Raw genomic sequence first — 19,793 nt, 5'->3', positions numbered from 1 at the left:
AAAGCAGTGTGCAAAGCAGTCACAGCCCTTAAGGCCAAATACAACACCAAACATACTTGTCATAGGTGACTCCATAGTCAGACACACTGACGTCCCACTCACCAGGCTGAACAAGGAGAGGGTCACGTAAGCTGCCTATCGGGCGCTAGAATCCGCCACATAACACAAGCACTCGGGTCACTCCACAGCAAGTACAAATATGACACAGTCATTGTCCATGCTGGTGTGAGCGACCTGAGACGCACCTCCCTGGACTGCATGAAAAGAGACATAGAGGAGCTCTCTGATTATGTAGCCCAGGCAGGTATGACCCTAACCCTGAGCAGTATCCTTCCTTCACCAAGAATGATGCCACAATATAGAGACAAGATGATCAGCTTTAACAATTGGCTTAATGTCTGGTGTCATTCAAAGGGGATCCAGTGTCTGTCTGCCTGGGATGACATGCTTGACAAGCCACGCTGCTTCAAGGGACGGCTTGCACCTGTCACCCTGGGATTCCGGATATTGGCTAAGGCTCTTGCCACCCCCATAGTGCCTTTTTAGGCAAGGCTCAAATTCTAAACCTACCACCCTAGAAAACAAAAATGGGAAGAAATTGAGGGTAATGCTGCTCAATGCCAGAAGTCTAAATCTCAAAATGCACGCACTCGAGGCCCTTCTCAGTATGGAGAACATCGATGTCTGTGCTGTAACTGAAACCTGGTTCAAGGCTCCTGAGAGCACCCGGCACTATTAGGTTTTACCTCATATCATGCGTTCCGCCCCAAAACCCGGACCACTCCACAAAAGGAGGTGTATCCATATTCATAAAGGATACTCACACCTCCAGGTTGGTGGCAACGCATGAAGCTTGAAACCATCCAGGTGCAACTAACAATAGGCAAAACTGCTCTACAAATTGTAGCATGCTACAGGCCACCCTCTCAAACTCAGGAACCCCACACAGCCTTCCTGAAGACACTGGAGGGTATAAATGTATCTCCAAACACCATCATATTGGGTGACTTCAACTACCCGAATATAGACTGGGAACATTACTCAAGCCCTAACTTTCTAGCCCAACGGTTCCTGGAGTTCATAAATTCAAATGCCATGGAACAGCTAGTCACTGTTCCCACGAGAGGAGAAAATATACTAGATCTCATTGTCACAAACATGGGGACAAAATGCTCCACACCGCAGCTATATCGCTCATTGGTGAGATCTGACCATAAACTAATCTCAGTGGAAAGCCACATCCGGCGGCCACCCCAAACAAAAAAGACCATAGTGAAGAACTTCTCTAAAGCAAACTTCACACTACTCAAGACTGGTGTGGTATCCTTCAAGGCCCCTGAGTCAGAGGAAACCACAACCCAAGCTCTGAAGCCCTTACAAATGCCGTCTATGAACACCTCCAGGACTGCATGGATCAGGCAATCCCAAATAAAACCAAGACTCTTTCCACAAAGGGCAAACGTCCAGTCTGGTGGACCCCAGCCATTAACAAACTTTACAATAAGAGGAGAAAGCTATTACATGATAGAACAAAATCCATAAAAGGGAAGTCACCCTGATCATTATTAGTAAAAAATACGAGCACTCATAAAATCAACTAAGGCCAATTTTGAGAGAAAAATTGCCATGGATTCAAAGGACAATCATAAGGCCTTTTTCAGCTATGTTAGGAACCTGGGTGGAAACTCACAGATATGCTCAGAATTAGTCCAAAATGATACAAAAATCACTGAACCCACAGACATTGCCAACATACTGGCAGACAGGTTCAGTGCAAACTTCACCCCCCTCCCCTAAAGGAGAGATAACTATCCCAGCCGAGTGTAGCCTCCCGGACATCTCAAATGCGCAGGTGAAAGCTGCTCTCTCTAAAGCTAAAACACAGCATCAATGGGACCGGATGGTGTCCCGGCTGTGTGCTACACGAGCTAAATGAGGAATTAAACCCGCACATAAGGCAGCTGTTTAATCTCAGCCTTACCACAGGATACGTGCCCAAGGAGTGGCGTCGGCAACTGTGGTCCCACTCCACAAAGGTGGCCTCACGGACCCTGGTAATTACCGCCCATAAGCTTAACAAGTCTAGTCTGCAAAGCTATGGAGAGGATCATAATGGAGCTCATAAACAAAGATATAGGGGACTTGCAGACATTGGACCCGACCCAGTTTGGCTTTGTCAAGGGAAGATCATGCCTTTTGAACTTGGTCGACTTCTTGAAATAGTCACCAAGGCCATTGATGAGGAAAGGCAGTCCATACAGCCTACCTTGACCTTGCAAAGGCTTTCGACACAATACCCCACTCGGGTATTGTAGAAAACTTACCAGCTTAAATGTAAACCCATATGTCACAAGATGGGTTGCAAACTGGGTTAAGGACAGAACCCACAGGGTTAGAGTTGCTGGCGCTGTGTCAGACTCCAAGCCGGTCACAAGTGGTGTCCCACAGGGCTCGGTCCTTGGCCCCTATTGTTTGGCATCTACTTCTCAGAAGTACAGGCCAACATGGGAGGACTTTGGCTGACAAAGTTTGCAGATGACTGCAAACTGGGCCATAGTGGAAAGTGCATCGGACACTGATATCCTTCAGAAGGGACTCACGGAAACAGATAGCTGGTGCCAGAGCCATGGCCTGAAGTTAACGCCAAAAATGTATAGTCATACCCTTCGGGAAAAACAAGGTAACCCCAAGCTACCATATAGGTGGCAATCCACTAAGCACAGAAGAGGTTATCAGGGACCTGGGGACCCAGGTTGACAGTGGCCTTTCTTTTGACACTCACATTGCTAAAGTGGTTAGAAAGACCTTCTACATTGCCCACCTGATCATGAAGGGATTCACATCCAGATCTAGTGAGGTCATTGTTCCCTGTACTCTTCACTTATCAGACCAATGATCGAGTACAATGCCCCATTCGGGATGTATCTCACCCGACATCTGCAGCAATTGGAGAGGCCCCAAAAGTTCCTCACCAAAAGGATAAAGGGACTCCAAAATCTGTCATATGCTGCCAGATTGAAGAAACTCCAGCTCTATTCAGTCGCATACCGTCTGCTCAGAGGTGACATGTGCCTGACATACAAGGCCATGTCCAACCCGAATTAATGGACATGCTCCACCTCAAAAATCCAAATCCACCAAAACCACTAGAGCAAGCGACTTAAACCTTAGCACGGATATAAATAGGACGTGCTGGAGGGATAGATTTATCACTCAGAGACTCCCTATGCTGTGGAATAAAATCCCGGTCCATGTGAGGCAGAGCACCTCGCTGACTCTGTTCAAGAGAAATCTAGACCTGTGGATGGGAGATCGTAGGTTTACCCCGGGAATCATCTCTGGGTCACTGCTGGACAGAGGCACAACAAACTAATGGGCACAGTATTTTTTCATATAAGGGGTGGCGTAAGCCACAATAATTTGGGCTAGGCTTATAAATGCCTTAGGGCAGATAGCCTAGTATAAACCTATGAACCTATGAACCTATTTGTACTTTTTATTGATTTCTACATTTCTCTGGTTTATACAGAGTTTCATAACATTTCCAAAATATTTCTAATACCTCTACAGGACCTCTAGCAATTTTACTTGTTATAGAACCCCTAAGTTTGGCAACTTTCTACTTTATGTTGCCTGAGCTGTTGTGCTAAAAGCTATTGAGATCTAACTTTATTACCAAAAACAGTTCCAGAGAAACTTTCTTTCTAAACTCATGCGTATTATCGAGGTAGTCCCTAATTTTCTCTTTAGCACTCTGCAGTTTTGACTCTTCTTTTTCTGTGAGATTCCCCCTATTCTGCAATACTTTAACCCTTGTCAGTTACTCTAAATAATTCTTATTACTTGTTAACTACATATTTTTCTTTTATTTCTACCTTATTCTTAAAGTCCACATTGGACCATTTCCTAAGCAATACATGTGTTTGAGTCAATAAATCAGAATATTTAATCTTTATCAAAGCTGTGTGTGACACCACCTTCTTCAAGCCAAGATAAATGCCCTCCAGTTTCATGGGATAGTCGATAAAAAAGTCTGTACATTCTGTGTCAGCACTTCCTCAACTAGAATGAAAAGGAGGGAGCAGGGGGCATCTTTGCCTTATGCCCATATAAATATACAGCTCCTGAGTTAGATGACCATTGATTACCAACTAGGATCTAGCATTATGATATAGATCCATAATCCAGTTTTAAAACTGAGGTCCAAAGCCTACCTCTCTTACCATCTTCAATATACCACTCAACAGAGTCAAATGCCTATTTAATGTAAAAAAAAAAATTATATACATTTATATATATATATATATAAATATATATATATATAATATATATATATATATATACATATATATATATATATATATATATATATCATATATATATATATATATATATATATATATATATATATATAGAGAGAGAGAGAGAGAGAGGGAAAGTCCTCATTATCCTCTTTCAAGTGCGACCTGGATAACTGGATGGGAAACAGAAAATACACCTTTGGGAAACCACCTGTGACCCTGCTGGACAGGGGCTTTGGGTGCTGACTTGTCTAAACATGGGCTGAACGCTTGGCAAGGCTTATAAGGTACTCAGAGCCAATATCCTAGTAACTTCCCATGATCCTATATATCGCTACCATATCCCTATATTGATTTGCTGAGAGGAATAGGAAATCTCTTAACATACACCAATTACTTTCTGCCAACTTAACTTTCAGAAACCCTTTCTGAGACTCACCAACCAGTTTTTGGAGACAGAATTGAAGCATCTTAGCAAGGATAGCTGCACATATTTTTGCATCAACATTTATCAAAAAAAAAAAATAGGTCTTAGGCCACTGCCTATTTTGACTTCTTTTTGGTAGCTAAACAATTTAGGATTTAGAAATGAACTGAGAATAACCCTCTTTCCCCACTCTCATATTATAGACTAGACCAGCTGCTTCAGTAATATATGCTGGAATACTTTGTAAAATTCCACTATGAAACCATCAGTCCATGGGGACTTCCAAGATTTCAAGCTTTCTATAATTTTGAAAACATCCTCAAATGTAATGTCCTGATGTAAAAATTCCTTAGCGTCTTCAGAGAATTTTGTCTGATTCTAAATAAATAAATAAATAAATAAAATCTGCAATGCCACCCATTGGTCTTTGTTATCCCCCTATTTGGAGGTGTATAAATTAGCAAAAAAATTCCCATCAATCCCAGCACTGTCCATATAGTATAAACAAGGCTTCCTTTTTGCACTACAGTCATATCTTTAGATCTTATGTGGTCTTTAACTTTAATAACATTTGCCTGTCCTATTCCCCTTGAACCACTAGAAAACTTGTCTACTAATAAGCCCCTTTTCTTCCCAAATCTTTGTGTGTTCACCAAGAGCTTTTACAGTATTTATTCTCATAACTGTCTCACTGGTGAATGAACCCCCCCCCCACCCCGTATCAGCATCAACCTCTCTGAGGGTTGTGGGATTCAATTTCCCATACTTGCATTTAGCCACCATTGCCTCTGCCTCAATTTTCTTGACAGCTCATTAGGTGTGCTTTGATGGCACATTTTATAGCCTTCCAACAGGACCAAGGAAATACATTTTCTCCTGTGGTCCTACAATTCAACTTAAAATCTTTCCCTAAAGATAATTGCATTTGGGTTAAACATAACCATGGTTTCTATTTCCACTTCATTGGGCCAGTGATAGTTCATGGTATCAATAAGGAGATTGTTTGTAACACAAGGTCTGGGAGACATCTTCCCCCTATAAAAACATCTTGTACCTTCAAAATCCCTATGACTCTCAACACAAAAACTATTCATTCTACTTGCTTGCTTTTCCTTATTTATAGAAAAATATACCTTCTTGCCTCAGAATAGTACCTACACTAAATAGTCACCCAGCCTTCATCAATTTGCATTTTCAATTACTTATTGTACTCTCAAGTGCTTTTTCTTATGCAAAGAAATTCCTATCCTTAAGCCAATCAGCTACCAAACTAAAATCTCCTGCAACTAATTCTCTTTTACAGAAGGGAAGAAAATATTACCACTGAGTAGAAAAAATATTAAAACATTCATAATAATCCATGTTGGGTCCAAAAATCATCCCTGACGTATATTCTTAACCTTCAGTCAATAACCCTATTAAGCTGGAGTCCTTTAGTTTCTAAGGCTACAGCCTGCAGCATATCTAACATCTGGGTCATTAACTACTTTTCAGAATGTTCACCAAAGTCTTTTGTTGTGATTAAGTGGGAGACTGGAGTTTTCAGCTGCAGTTTTAGCCTTTTTTATTTATTTATGTTTTTGATCCTTTTTTGAGATAAGGTGTGCATCTAGGTAGAAATTAACAACATCATACAGAGCTTAAAAAGATTAAGCCTCTGTGACAGGCTGCCAGCCAAATCCTTCATTTACATTATTTTGGGGCAAACACTAATTAAGTTTAAACGAATTGCTTAAAGAACTGCAAAACAATTAATGAAATGCAAATAGGTAAAATCAAATGTTTTGCAAACAGCTAACTACCACTTAGCTTTCTGCCAGATTGTTAAAGGAACCTGTTATCAATTAACTAATTGAGGTACAGGGTTTCATTCCCTCAGCCTTCATTTGCCTACTGTGTTACCTTGACCAAGTCACTTAACTAGATAATGCTTTGGAGCAACTGGAAAGTTGGGATAGGCTCCTTAATGGTTTCTGAGACTGAATACCTACTAACTTACCAAGAACCTATAATCCCAATTCCTTTATCATTATGTAAATGTAACATTTAAGCCTATTTAGTACTACAATTATGTCCTATCAGCATGCTAATGTTACGTAATGGACATTAGGAGGCATATCAGTTATATTTCATAGTTATTTCTGACAAGCTGTGTAAATGCCACAGACCATCACAACACAGGCTCCAAGGTCACAGAGTAGACACTGAAGGTAAACAAAGTCCATAAAGACTTCTTGAATGAGTCTAGTGAATATTTTATTACTGCAAATGGTAGCTGGTTCCTTGAGCTCACAATACTTGGGTGATAAAACTTGATCTAAAATTTAGTTCACATTTTGGTATTTATAATATATAATTTACCCCACAAGAATTTTGCTCTGATAGCAGAAACTCAATATTTCACAAAAAATAGGTTTCTTCATCATGAGGTGCATGATATGCTAAGCACAGTCTGCTATGTACCCTGAGAAACTGCTAGAAAATATGATAATTTTAGCATTCCGATATGTGAATGTCCTGCACGCCATAATTTGTTTAGTAAATTTTCTTTGAACACTTTCCAGTATGGAGAGGTCACCTGTTGAATATGTGTAAAATAATGAGTTGTGTTCGGTTATTGGCTTTTTCAATAAGGCTGAAACACATCTGGTCTAAATTTCTAAGAAGGAAACCCATAACATGCATGGCCTTTGCCTGAACAGCACATGCATTTTTTTAAATGTTATGTTAGAACTTTATACACACACACACACACACACACACACACACACACACACACACACACACACACACACACACACACACAAAAGTCTCTCTATTTAGTCACTTCATGTATAACATGATTATCGACAATGAAAGTCTGTTTATGTCTGAAATGCTCAAAATATGACACCAGTCATAGACAGACTGATATTAAGACCGATTTTGTTTGACCATTCAAATAGTTCTGACATATGTGAATTGAAAGTTAAATAATCCAATAATGATGTTCAAAAGTCTTACGTTGAAATATCAACAGCAAACTTTAGCAGTAAATGGGGTCAAAATGGACAGATGATAAAGTCAGAAAGCAAGGATAGTAGTATTGTTGCAACTGAATTCATCGTCACATCTTGGGAGTACCTTCATGAGGTGGACTCTGTTTTTAAAAAATCTCATTAAGACAACACCGATACATAGAATGGATTTTATATAACTTATGTTATAGACAGAAGTAGGTTAAAAAATAAAAAAGACAGTTTGGTGCACAAGTCCCAGGATATAAAAGTGCCCAATCCTGGTAGGTGCACTGGTGCCTGGAATAGAAAAAATTACGGCAAAGAATCCTCAAGACAAGGAAACATTCCTACAATGGGGTATATCCAGACTTAGTGGAGGATGGCCCCACTGTTGTAGAAGGAAGTCTACAAAAAACACAAAAACTTACAGGCCAAAAAAGAGCTATAAAGAAGACAGATTTGACTACTGAGGATAAGAAAGAAATTATGTATTGTTATTATTATACAAGAACCCCAGAATTTCTGGATAGAAGATATACAAAAAGGTTAAGAGATAACTTAATAGAAAGAAAAATAGAAGAAAAAATGTCAAAGGCTTCAAATGCAAATTTCTGTTTACACATTCATGAAAAACATTATATAGACCTTGAGACTTTTAGAAAAATGTGACTGAGGACATGCAAAAATACAAAGAACAAAATCTGGAGATTTTTGAAACATATAAAAAAGAAGTATGTACATTGGAAAGAAAGATCTGATGCAATATTTATGCAAATGAGAAAGCCAAATTAATCAATACAAAAAAAGCAGCTCCAAAGATATTCGAAGATAAGTATATGCAAAGGCACCCATCTATGGAAAATTTCACAATACAGCAATAAGATCACAAAGGGGAACATAGAACAGAAGATCAGTATAGTAGAAGTTAAAAAAATTGAAGCTAAAGTTATAGAAAACCTATGAAAGGAAGGATTTAGTGTAGAAAGTCTAACAGGTTACGTCACAATAACAATGAGTCTCAAAAGTAAGGAGAAACAGGAGGAGCAAGAGACATTTGAAAATGAAATATGGACATGGGAAAGAAGAAGAGATTTACTATGGTGCAATACTTTAACAAAGGAGAAAGTAAAATTAATAAAAAAGCAGCAGCAAAGATATTTGAAAAGAAATACCGACAAAGACATCCAGATATGAACATTTTACAAAACAAAAAATAATTAAACAAATGGGGAAAATAGAAAACAGGATCCTTTATGGACAAGTTAAAGAAATAGAAACTGAAGTTATAGATTACCTGGGAAGTGAAGGATTTGGTATAGAAAATCTAACTCTGATAACATCATAGCTTAATAGAGCAATGAGTCCCCAAATTAAGGAAAAAATAGTGGAGTGGGAAGCATCTGGTCATTTGCTATATGAAGATAGTTTGGAGCTTTCAGTAGGAAGCCAGTACAAATGTTGAATTGTAGTTGCACAGAAAGAGAAAGAACATGGAAATGTAGCAACTCTGGCACAGTCAATGTTGTGGGGTGATAAGCCAATGAATTCCCATGTAAAAGAGCAATGGATGACACAGGATGAAGCTGAAGAGAGTATGACACAATAGGATGTCCTGGAACTTTCTGTAGAATGCCCACAGGAAAAGAATGGGCCCCTAGTTTAGAAGCAAATGATCTAAGGGAAGAGTTGTTTGATTTAATAGAGATAAACAGACGTATTAAGATCAGTGAAAGAAATACACTACAGAAAGTCAATAAAATCCAAAAATTTAGACGTTTCATAAACCAAATGTGCACAGTAATCAAGACTGTTCACAGAAATTCAAGCAATGTAACAGAAGTAAATAAGATATATATTACCATGCAACTAAATTAATAACAAAGCCTTACCACAAAAACACAGGGCAGTAAGGGAAAGGAAGGTGAAAAATCAAATGCCATCATGGAAGTACTGAATAGCAAAACTATAAAGCAATTAAGACAAGACGTATCGTTGTTAGATGAGTACAGAAGAGGGAAAAGACCAACAAAATACTCAGAAAGACAGATGTGATAAAAGTAATGCACGGTATCAGAACAGACCAGGATCCATAGTTCAGTATTGCAAATAACAAACTAAAGATATCAGGACAGGCAGTAAAACTTAGAAGATAAGCAGATAAACATAAAGGAAAAGTACACAATATGCAATTTATTTATGACCCAAAAATGTTTTTTAGAGAATTAGGGAACAAGGCAAAAGGAACTGAAACTTCACCAAAAACAGAAGACAGATACATTTTGGAGAAATATCTATGAAGATCCTGTTTAACATAATAAAGTGAAAGAAAGACTAAGAAGTTCAAATATACAGAATATGAAATGGGATGAACTAACAGCCAGAGAAATTGAAACAAAATTAAGAAAAGTTTTGAAATGGAAACCCCAAGCCCAGATGCAGTACCTAACTTCTGGCTAAAAGTATTAACATCTTTACAGGAAGATTTATCCATGAGTAAGAATTATTTGTATGAGCACTCCAAACAAACACCAACCTGGTTAACAGGAAAAATGATACTCCTACTTAAGAGTAAACCTGCAAGACAGCCTAAAAACTATAGACCAATAACTTGCCTTCCGATGATGTTTAAACTGCACCCTGGAATTGATGTCAAAAGAGTTTATAATCATTTAGAAGAAAAGTCAGTCATGGCAATAGAACAAAAGGGTAAAAAAAGGAAGTCATGTGGAACAAAGGATCATTCGTTGTTAAAAAATGTCATAATGGAGAACTGTAAAGAGGGGAAGAGTCTGAGAATGGCATGGGTAGACTACAAAAAAGCATTTGACAGTATCCCACATTTATGGATAAAGGAGTCCTTATAAATGTATAAGATAAATCCTACATTGATTGATTACATTACAGTGATCATGAAACAGTGGCAAACCACTTTGCAGTTATGCCATGATAATGGGCAAATTATGATCCTAGGGATAAAAATTCAAAGGGGGATATTCCAGGGTGACTGTCACTGTTGCTCTTTTGTCTTACACTTAAGATGTCTGTTTAACAGATTAGGTCATGGCTATAATTTGGCTCCCACAAAACAGCAAAGTGTAAAGACTTCTCATCTTCTTTTTGTGGATGATTTAAAACTGTATAGTTCATCAGATGAGGAACTGAAATCACAACTGCAAGTAGTCAAAACTTTCTCAGATGATATAAGAATGTCATTTGGTCTTGATAAATGTGCAAAAGCAACTTTTAAAACAGAAAAACTGCAGCACCAAGAAAATATCAGTCTGGGACAGGAATGAGCAGGAGGGAGTGAATAAATATTTGGGAACTGATGAATGATCAACAGTAAAACATGAACAAATGCAAATAAAATTTAGGAATATTTTGGAAGACTTAAATTAATACTGAAAACAGCCCTGACATCTATGAACAAAAGTCTAAACTATAACTCAATTTGCCTTTTCTGTTCTAACTTACAATGTTGGGGTGACTTATTGGTCCTAAAAGGTACTGGATCAGTTGGACAGGAAACAAGAAAAATGCTTCATACTTATCAGATGATTTATAAAAATCAGTCTGTACTAAGATTATATATTCCCCATTCTGAAGGAGCTATGGGCCTCCCTGAAACTGACTACATGCCTAGATCTACAATCATTGGACTGCATACATATCTGCTGACCTTATAAGGTCCAAACATAGTTAAAGTTTTAAAACATGAGGAGAAAACTTCTAAGATGACTTCCCTGTTTAGTTTAGCGGAAGTGTCAAGTGGGATTAAACCAGAAGTAGATAAAACTCAGTCAGCAACTGAATGTGTCAAAAACAGAAGAAGGAATACAGGTGAAGGATCAGATGAGAAAGCAAGCAATGTGGAAAATGCATAAATATAGCTGCAAGTACAGAAAAATCCTGGAACAATCTCATGTCACTCAAGAGCTAATGCAGGAATGGCTAGGGACAAGTGAATTTAAACCAAAAGATGAACGGTTAATATTGGTGGCCCAGGATAGTGAACTACATACATGTTGGTTTACAAAGTCTATTGAACATGTCAGAGAAACATACAAATGGAAGTTTTGCAAAACAAAATTTGGAAACAGTCACACATCTTGTTGCAGAAGACCTGTATACTGAAAGACATAATAATGGGGAATGACTGTTGCACTGGGGATTGTGCAAACATTATAATACTGATGTAGCTGAAAAGCATTGGAAACTTGAGCCACAAAGCATTATAGAAAATGCTGAAGTGTATATCACATGGGATAACCTATTACCAACAATTCAAAAAATAGATGTGAGAAAATTAGATATAATAGTCCATGGGCAGATCTTGCCTGTTGAACCTGGTTGACTTTTTTTGAGAATGTCACCAAGGAACTGGATGAGGGAAAGTCAGTACATACAGCATACCTTGGCCAAAGCCTTTGACAGAATACCCTACTCGGACATCATCGAAAAGCTAACACAACTTGGCATAAATCCCTATCTCATCAGGTGGGTAGCCAACTAGCTCACCGATAGGACTCACAAAGTCAAAATAGGTGCCACCACCTCCGACAGCAGACCTGTCACTAGTGATATCCTCCAGAGATCTGTCTTGGAAACCCTATTGTTTGGCATCTACTTCTCAGAGCTCCAGGAAAAGATAAAAGGCCTATGGCTGGCCAAGTTTGTGAGATGACTGTAAGTTTGGTGATGTCATTGATTCCACAAATGATTAACATACTGCAAGAGGGTCTCACAGCAACAAATGACTGCTGCCAAAGTCATGGCCTTAAGTTAAACACAAAAAAAATGTATTATCATACCATATGGCAAAAACACAGCCCATACTGATTACCACGTCAATGCCAACCCCCTAAGCACACAACTTGTGGTGAGAGACCTGGGTACACAGGTTGACAACAATCTCACATTCGACCATCATGTAGCAGCAGTGGTCAGAAAAGCCTTTTACTTGGTTCATCTCATAAGTAAAGGGATTGCATCCAGAAAAAAGGAAGTTATTACTTCTTTGTACTCCTCCATCATTAGGCCAATAATTGAGTACAATGCCCCGTTTGGTATGTACCTCTCAAAAACCTGCACCAACTGGAAAGGCCACAGAAATACCGAACAAAGAGAATCCATGGCCTACAACACCTGTCCTATGTGGGCAGGCTCAAATCACTATCACTCTACTCGGTATCGTACAGATTGCTCAGAGGTGAACTGTGTCTCACCTACAAGGCAATCTCGGACCCGGCCCTACTAGAGATGCTCCATCTCTGTAAGTCTAACTCATCACACATTACCCAGTTGAAAGGCTTAAATCTAATATGTGACATTAACAAAACTGGCCGGAGAGACAGGTTTGTCTCCCAGAGGCTGCCCTGTCTTTGAAATAGACTCACCATACACGTCAAATAAAGTATGTTGCTGACCCTCTTCAAGCGCAACCTTGATGAGTGGATGGGAAACTACAAATTTGTCCCAGGGGTTCCACCTGTGTCCATCACAGACAGGGGTGACAGGTGCTGATTGAGGTTTATTTTTTGGGGATAAACTCTTGGCTAGGCTTATAAGGGCCCCAAGGCCATTAGCTTAGTAATCTCCTATGGTCCTATCATCCTATGGAAAGAAGTCAAAAGCATCATTGATCATTTCAGTTGCCACACCCAGTGATTACAGTGTCTTGTGTACAGAGAGACACAAAGTCATACAATACCAGGATTTGTAGGAAGAAACAAGGGCAATGGATACCAACATAGTTCCAATAGTAGTAGGAGCAATGGGTCTCATTTTAAAAAAGAATTTACAGTTGTATTTAGATATGTTACCGATACATTTAACATCATATGAGTTGCAGAAGGAGTCAGTTCTGAGCACATTGTGGATACTGCAAAGAACACTTCTGGCTAACATCAAAGATTGAAACAATACTAACTTCATGAACTTTAATCCTATTTTGACTTAGGAATGGGACATTCCCATAATGATATTAAACCACCCCACCCAAAATGAAAAAAGTGTAATTAGTAGGCAAAAATTATAATACAAAATTGATCAGTACAGGTCCTAGTACAGCCCCCAGTGGAACTCCAGTAGCAATTTCTGAAAATTTATAAAGTAGTCCTGAATTTTAACATGTTGTCTAAGCCAACACCTAACCCACTGAATAATATAAGGATTTATCTTATGCTTTATAAAGGGATTAATTATTGCTTCAAAGTCTTTTAGAGATCTAAGTATGCAAACCCCACACTAAGGCCATCATAAGCTACAATTTCACTAACACTGTCAAACAAAACAGTCAAATTAGTAAACAAAGTTGATCTTTTCCTCATCATGCCATGCTGTTTAAGGTTAACAAGTGCTGGTATGTCGTGATAGATGTTTAGAAAGGGTTGTGGAATGGTAAAATGATTAAGGTGTTTACCTTACAGACTCAAAGTATAAGGTTTGATTCTCACATTTGAAAATGAAATTGGCTAGGCTTAGGCCTTGTACTTACCTATGAACCTATAAGTGCATCTCAAGGCACTTGCCCATCAGTGGTATCAGACTCATTGTATGATAACTAATAGTGTCATGAAAAGATTTTTTTTATTTTCCTTTGTTGTCCAGGTTAGTCCTACTAGGCTACTAGTCTCTTCAAAGAACACCCATGATGTGTCATTTATAGTACTAGGGGAAATTTGTTCAGGGCATTAGGGAACATCCCCTACTCTTTTCAATAGGTACCATGGGATCATTTACATCCACCTGAACTACTACAAACTCAGGAAGATGGGGCTTCAGTTTAACATCTTATCCAAAAGATGACACACTCAGGAGTGCAGCACCCTCCTTATCCTGCAGCATAGTGTCAACAATCAATATACCTGGTGCGGGAATAGAACCCCCAGACTTTTACACCAAAAGAACATGTGCCCTACCTGTTGCACCACTGAAAATACAATATCACAAGATCTACTTTTATGTATTGGTACAATATTTGCCAGCATCCATGAGTCAGGAACATTATTGGTGGTAAATAACATTTTAGTTAATGAGAATAAAGGACATATCAATTAGCCAGAAAGGTTATTAATGAAATAACTTGATACAGAGTAAGGGCCAGATCTGCATTACTTTTTAACTACATTTAGTGCAAGCTTCCGTCTGCTCTCTGTAATTAACTGACATGAAGTATGAGATTTATCCTGAATGGAGATTTCATCAGTAACTACAATATTTGATGCACAGAGATTCCTGGATTTTGTAAACACAAACTCCCTGGACCAGATACTCAGTACACCGACCATAGGTGCAACCATACTGGATCTGGTCCTCACTAATATGGAAGAGTGCTGCACACCCCCTACTGTAATGTCTTCCCTGGTAAGGTCAGACCATAAAATGGTCTCCTTTGAAGTCAAAATAAACCTGGATCCACAGCTCAACCAGGAATATTCAGGAACTATTCTAAGGCTAACCTCATGTTATTAAGTGAGAACCTGACAAAATTTCAAGCCCCTATAAACCCTGAGAATACTTCTGCCTATGCAGAACTGTTCACAGAAACTCTGTATAAGCATGTTAATAGCTGCACAGAGGCAGCTGTACCCACCAGGAAGAAGTACAGAACTAACTCAAAAAAGAAGCTACCCTGGTGGAATCACAAAATCAATCGGATGTATAAAAGGAGGAAGAAAATCATGGCAAAAAGTAGGAAGTGCAGACCCCAGCAGGATAGAAGCATTCTCATCAAACTAAACAAACAACTCAGAGGACAAATAAAGTCTACCTAAGCCAAATTTGAGGTAAGTTTGGCCTCCCAGGCCAAGGACAACCACAAAGCATTCTTTAGTTATGTCCGCAACCTCAAAGGAAATATACAATTGTGTGCAGAGCCACCTGTACTGAGCAAGAAGATATAGCAAATCTCCTGACTGGTAAATCCAACTTTACTCCTCTCTCCTCCTCAACCTTCCCTCAGGAAATATCAAATATAACTCTCCCTACTTTCGCTAGGGCAAAGTTCTTTAATGTTCTCTCTAAGACCAAGAACACAGCATCTATGGGCCCAGACAATATCCAATGATGCCTTCTAAATAGCAAGAAACATGACCTATCAGGGCCTCTGGAATTACTATTTAACTGTAGCCTCCAAACAGGCTTCATGCCTCATGAATGGAGAAAGGCAACAGTCATCCCTCTGCACAAAAGTGGGCCAACTACAGACCATGGAAACTACAGACCCATAAGTCTCACTAGTCTTATATGCAAAGCCATGGAAATAATTATCATGGAGATGATCAACAGATATATAGTAAACCTCAAGACACTGGACCCAACCCAATTTGGTTTCATCAAGGGCAGATCATGCCCACTGTACCTGGTGGACTTCTTTGAGTAGGTCACCAAAGCAATAGATGAGGGCAAAATCGTTCACACTGCCTATCTTGACCTGGCCAAAGTGTTTGACACAATACCCCAGTCGAGTATTGTTGACAAACTCAAGAGGTTAGGTACAAACCCATATGTCACCTGGTGGATATCCAACTGGCTCAAAGACAGGTCCCAGGAAGTTAGAACTGGGGAGTCCACATCAACAAAAAGGCCAGTCACAAGTAGAATCCATCAGGGATCAGTCCTTGGACCACTTTTTGGCATTTACTTCTCAGAAGTCAAGGCCAATTACAATGGTCTCTGGATGACTAAATTTGCAGATGACTGCAAATTAGGAGCTGTCATTGAATCTTAAACTGACAAATATTCTTCTGGAGGGGCTGACACAGAGAAACAACTGGTGTCAGAGCCATGGACTAAAACTAAATGCCAAGAAATGCATAATAGTATCCCTTGGGAAGTCATCCATCCCTTGTAACTATCATATTGACAACACACCTGTTAGAGCTGACCCAGTAGTTAGGGACTTAGGGACACACATATATAGTAATCTAGCCTTTGATCATGAAGTGTCTACAGTGGTGAGGAAATCATTCTATGTTATGCAACTTATAAATAAAGGTATGGCATCTAAGTCCAAGGAAGTCATTGTTTCACTGCATTCGGCATTCATCAGACCTATCATTGAGTACAATACCCCCTTTAGTATTATCTAACCAGGCATATCCAACAATTGGAACATCCACAGAGGTTCCACACTAAAAGAATACAGGGTGTGATATGTCCTATGCAGACTGCCTCAAGGCCCTATCCCTGTATTCTATCTCCTACAGGCTTTTGAGGGGATATCTAAGCCTGATATATAAGGCATTGTTTAACCACACTCTGATGGACCTCTTACATATCCACAATGCAAACAGTACCAGAATTACCCATTCTAAAGACTTAAACCTTGCCTGTGATATAAATAGGACCTGCTGGAGTGATAGGTATGTATCCCAGAGACTACCCCATCTATGGAACAGGCTCCCCATCCATGTGAACAGAGTTCCTCCTTATCGCAATTCAAGTGCAACTTGGACAACTGGACAACTGGATGGGAAAACAGAAATTCATCCCTGGTTTGGCACCTATGTCTCTAATGTAAACCTAAGGTTTACATTAATTGTAATTTAATGTAAGCACAAACTAGGTACATTTGAAAACCAAATAAACAAACCGGCTGAGGAGCACCAGGAGACTTGAAGACTTTCACTTATTGTGCACTGTTGCTTTCCGTTGGTGCTCCTCAGCCGGTTTGTTTATTTGGTAATTTAATGTAAGGTAACCTGTAAATGGTTCATCTCCCGGGCCCATGGTTACACTTATCAAGGGTATCAGAACTTCTCAGAGATTCGGGATGCATGGCTAGGCTTTAAAAGCCCCTTGTGGTCCTTAGCCTAGTAAACACCTACAAACCTATGAACCTAAGGTGGTGAAATAGTCATTTAAAACTTCAGCTATTTCAGATGAATTACAAATAACTGTACTGATTAAGAACACCATCACATCTATTGTTAGTCTTTTTGCTATTACTGATGTATACAGCTTTTTAAGATCAAGATTTTAGTAAACAGGTTTGTATGTCTTAATTAGATGTTTCAATAATTTGGCCAGCTTTTTAATTTTTTTAGCTTAACAGATAAAGATAAGTTTTTGTATAAAGATACATACGAGCACTTTTGTGGAAATATGTAGTTATACGTCTATCTTTTGCAAATCATCTTTAATAATCTAATTTTTTAGTTATGTTTGTGAATGAGCATATAATAAGCATATGTAGAAATTGATTTTCTGGAACTGCAAAACAATGAATACAAATGGGTGAAACAGCAGCTGACAGGAATATTTAGTGGAATTATAATTAATAAAACATCATACAATCAAAACTATACATAAAAGATAAACTGCCTACACTAAATTTAAAAAGTTTATTTATTTATTTATTTTATTTTTTGCAGGGGACAAACCTCCCCTGCACTGCCACACCACTCACACCCCCTTACTTAAATAACTACACAGCCATAGTGAAAAGACCACTCACATTGAATTACTGCCATTACACGAGTAGAAACCATGTCAGCGGTGATTGTGCACAGCGGACATATCATCATGTTGAAAACTGGCCAAGCTAAATTTCATGCATCTCTATATATATTCTGTTTGTTATAGAACTCTGTGCAACTATGTCATATTCAACTGCATGATATTTCATTCAATAAGAAAAATAAATATTCAGTGTTTAGAAACTCAACCAGATGTCATTTACCAACAATGAGATTTCATGTAGAGATACTCTAGAAATCACAGAATTAGTTGGAAATGTGTCATACAGTTGAAAACATCTTATTTTGCAGTTCTGTTAAATGTTAACATGTAGATGTTGTTGCTACACAAAAACTATTTAATACATTCATGTCATATTACATCACAGAAGATGTATGCAACCATGCATTGTATAAAATTATAATGTACAACTTACCATTCACAATATTAGTTATTTGGAAGGTTGAATTCATAGGTTGCTGTAATGCTGTATGATTAATTCTGCATGTAAATGATGAGTCGATTTTTGCTTGAACTGTGATGTTACTTTGTACTTCATATGTCTTGTTTCCATTATATGAAGAGACAGTTATTGTTTCGTTCTGAAACTCCATCTCATTCTGCCACCAAGTAATGCTGATCTCTTTAGGGTAAAATCCTGCTGACAGACAGCTTAATGTCACATATGAGTTAAGCCAAACTTGCTGATTTGGTCCAGAAATTGATGGAGGGGAAGGTTTTCCTTAAACAAATAAAACGCTAAGAATTAATGCAGTACAATACATCCAGAGTCAATGACTACACTTTAAGACAAAGAAATTTGCAATGGACTGTCAAATATGATCATGAAATAAGGAATGCAAAGTTACACATATATTCATATTTTAATTACAGGGCATAAACGTGGCCACTAGAACCATAAGAATTTAACAATGATATCGCATTACAGACAGAAATTATGGTGCATGGAAATCATACAGATAATTTAGAGGGATAGAAGTTACAGGTTTCCTACATTATTCATACTGGGATAAAAGAGGAAGTATGCATTATATCCAAACCACAATGTAAAAGCAAGAATAATCCAAATGACAAAGCCAGCAGATTTTTTCTTTTATTAAGACACACCAAAACGTCTCTAGCGCCTCGGCTTAACAGCCTTCCAGGAGATAGTACTAACAGAGAAAAACATTTCTTATAAAGATGCATCAATTACATTAAAATTCATCAATAAAACAATTAACCAATTTTATCAACACTTTATAATAAACACTTCCAATTGCATTCCTGATTTAATCCACCAGGAGTTAAAGTGTTATACTATAAAATAAAAACTGCTTCTTTAGACAGTAATCTATTTTTTAAACACATGTTTATTGCTGAAACTTGTTCCAAGATACTGCCTTTTAAACCTTCACATGGCCCTCCATGTATTTCATTAAAATGAGTGGCTACAGGGCTTTCTAATTTTTTATTCTTAATATCACGAATATACTGTTGTAGCCTGACCTTGAAAGACCTCTTACTTTCAACAATATAAAATAAATTACATGGGCATTTAAGAGCATAAATAATACTCACTGCATTACAAGTGTACTCTGTTAC

At 38.3% G+C, this 19,793-nt stretch overlaps 1 protein-coding gene across 1 annotated transcript in view; it reads right to left on the bottom strand.

Moving 5' to 3' along the window:
* The window catches only part of LOC122810803 (tyrosine-protein phosphatase non-receptor type substrate 1-like), a 231,501-nt gene that overhangs the window by 111,163 nt on the left and 100,545 nt on the right, over positions 1-19,793 (bottom strand). The window contains exon 2 of the mRNA XM_044082364.1: positions 18,625-18,930. Within this exon, the coding sequence (XP_043938299.1) occupies positions 18,625-18,930 (306 nt within the window). The remainder of the gene's footprint in view (positions 1-18,624; positions 18,931-19,793) is intronic.

Source organism: Protopterus annectens, chromosome 9.part0 (assembly GCF_019279795.1).
Source record: "Protopterus annectens isolate FY-2018-M chromosome 9.part0, PAN1.0, whole genome shotgun sequence".
Classification (NCBI taxonomy): Eukaryota; Metazoa; Chordata; order Ceratodontiformes; family Protopteridae; genus Protopterus; species Protopterus annectens.
This window is presented reverse-complemented; position numbering and strand designations above follow the sequence as displayed.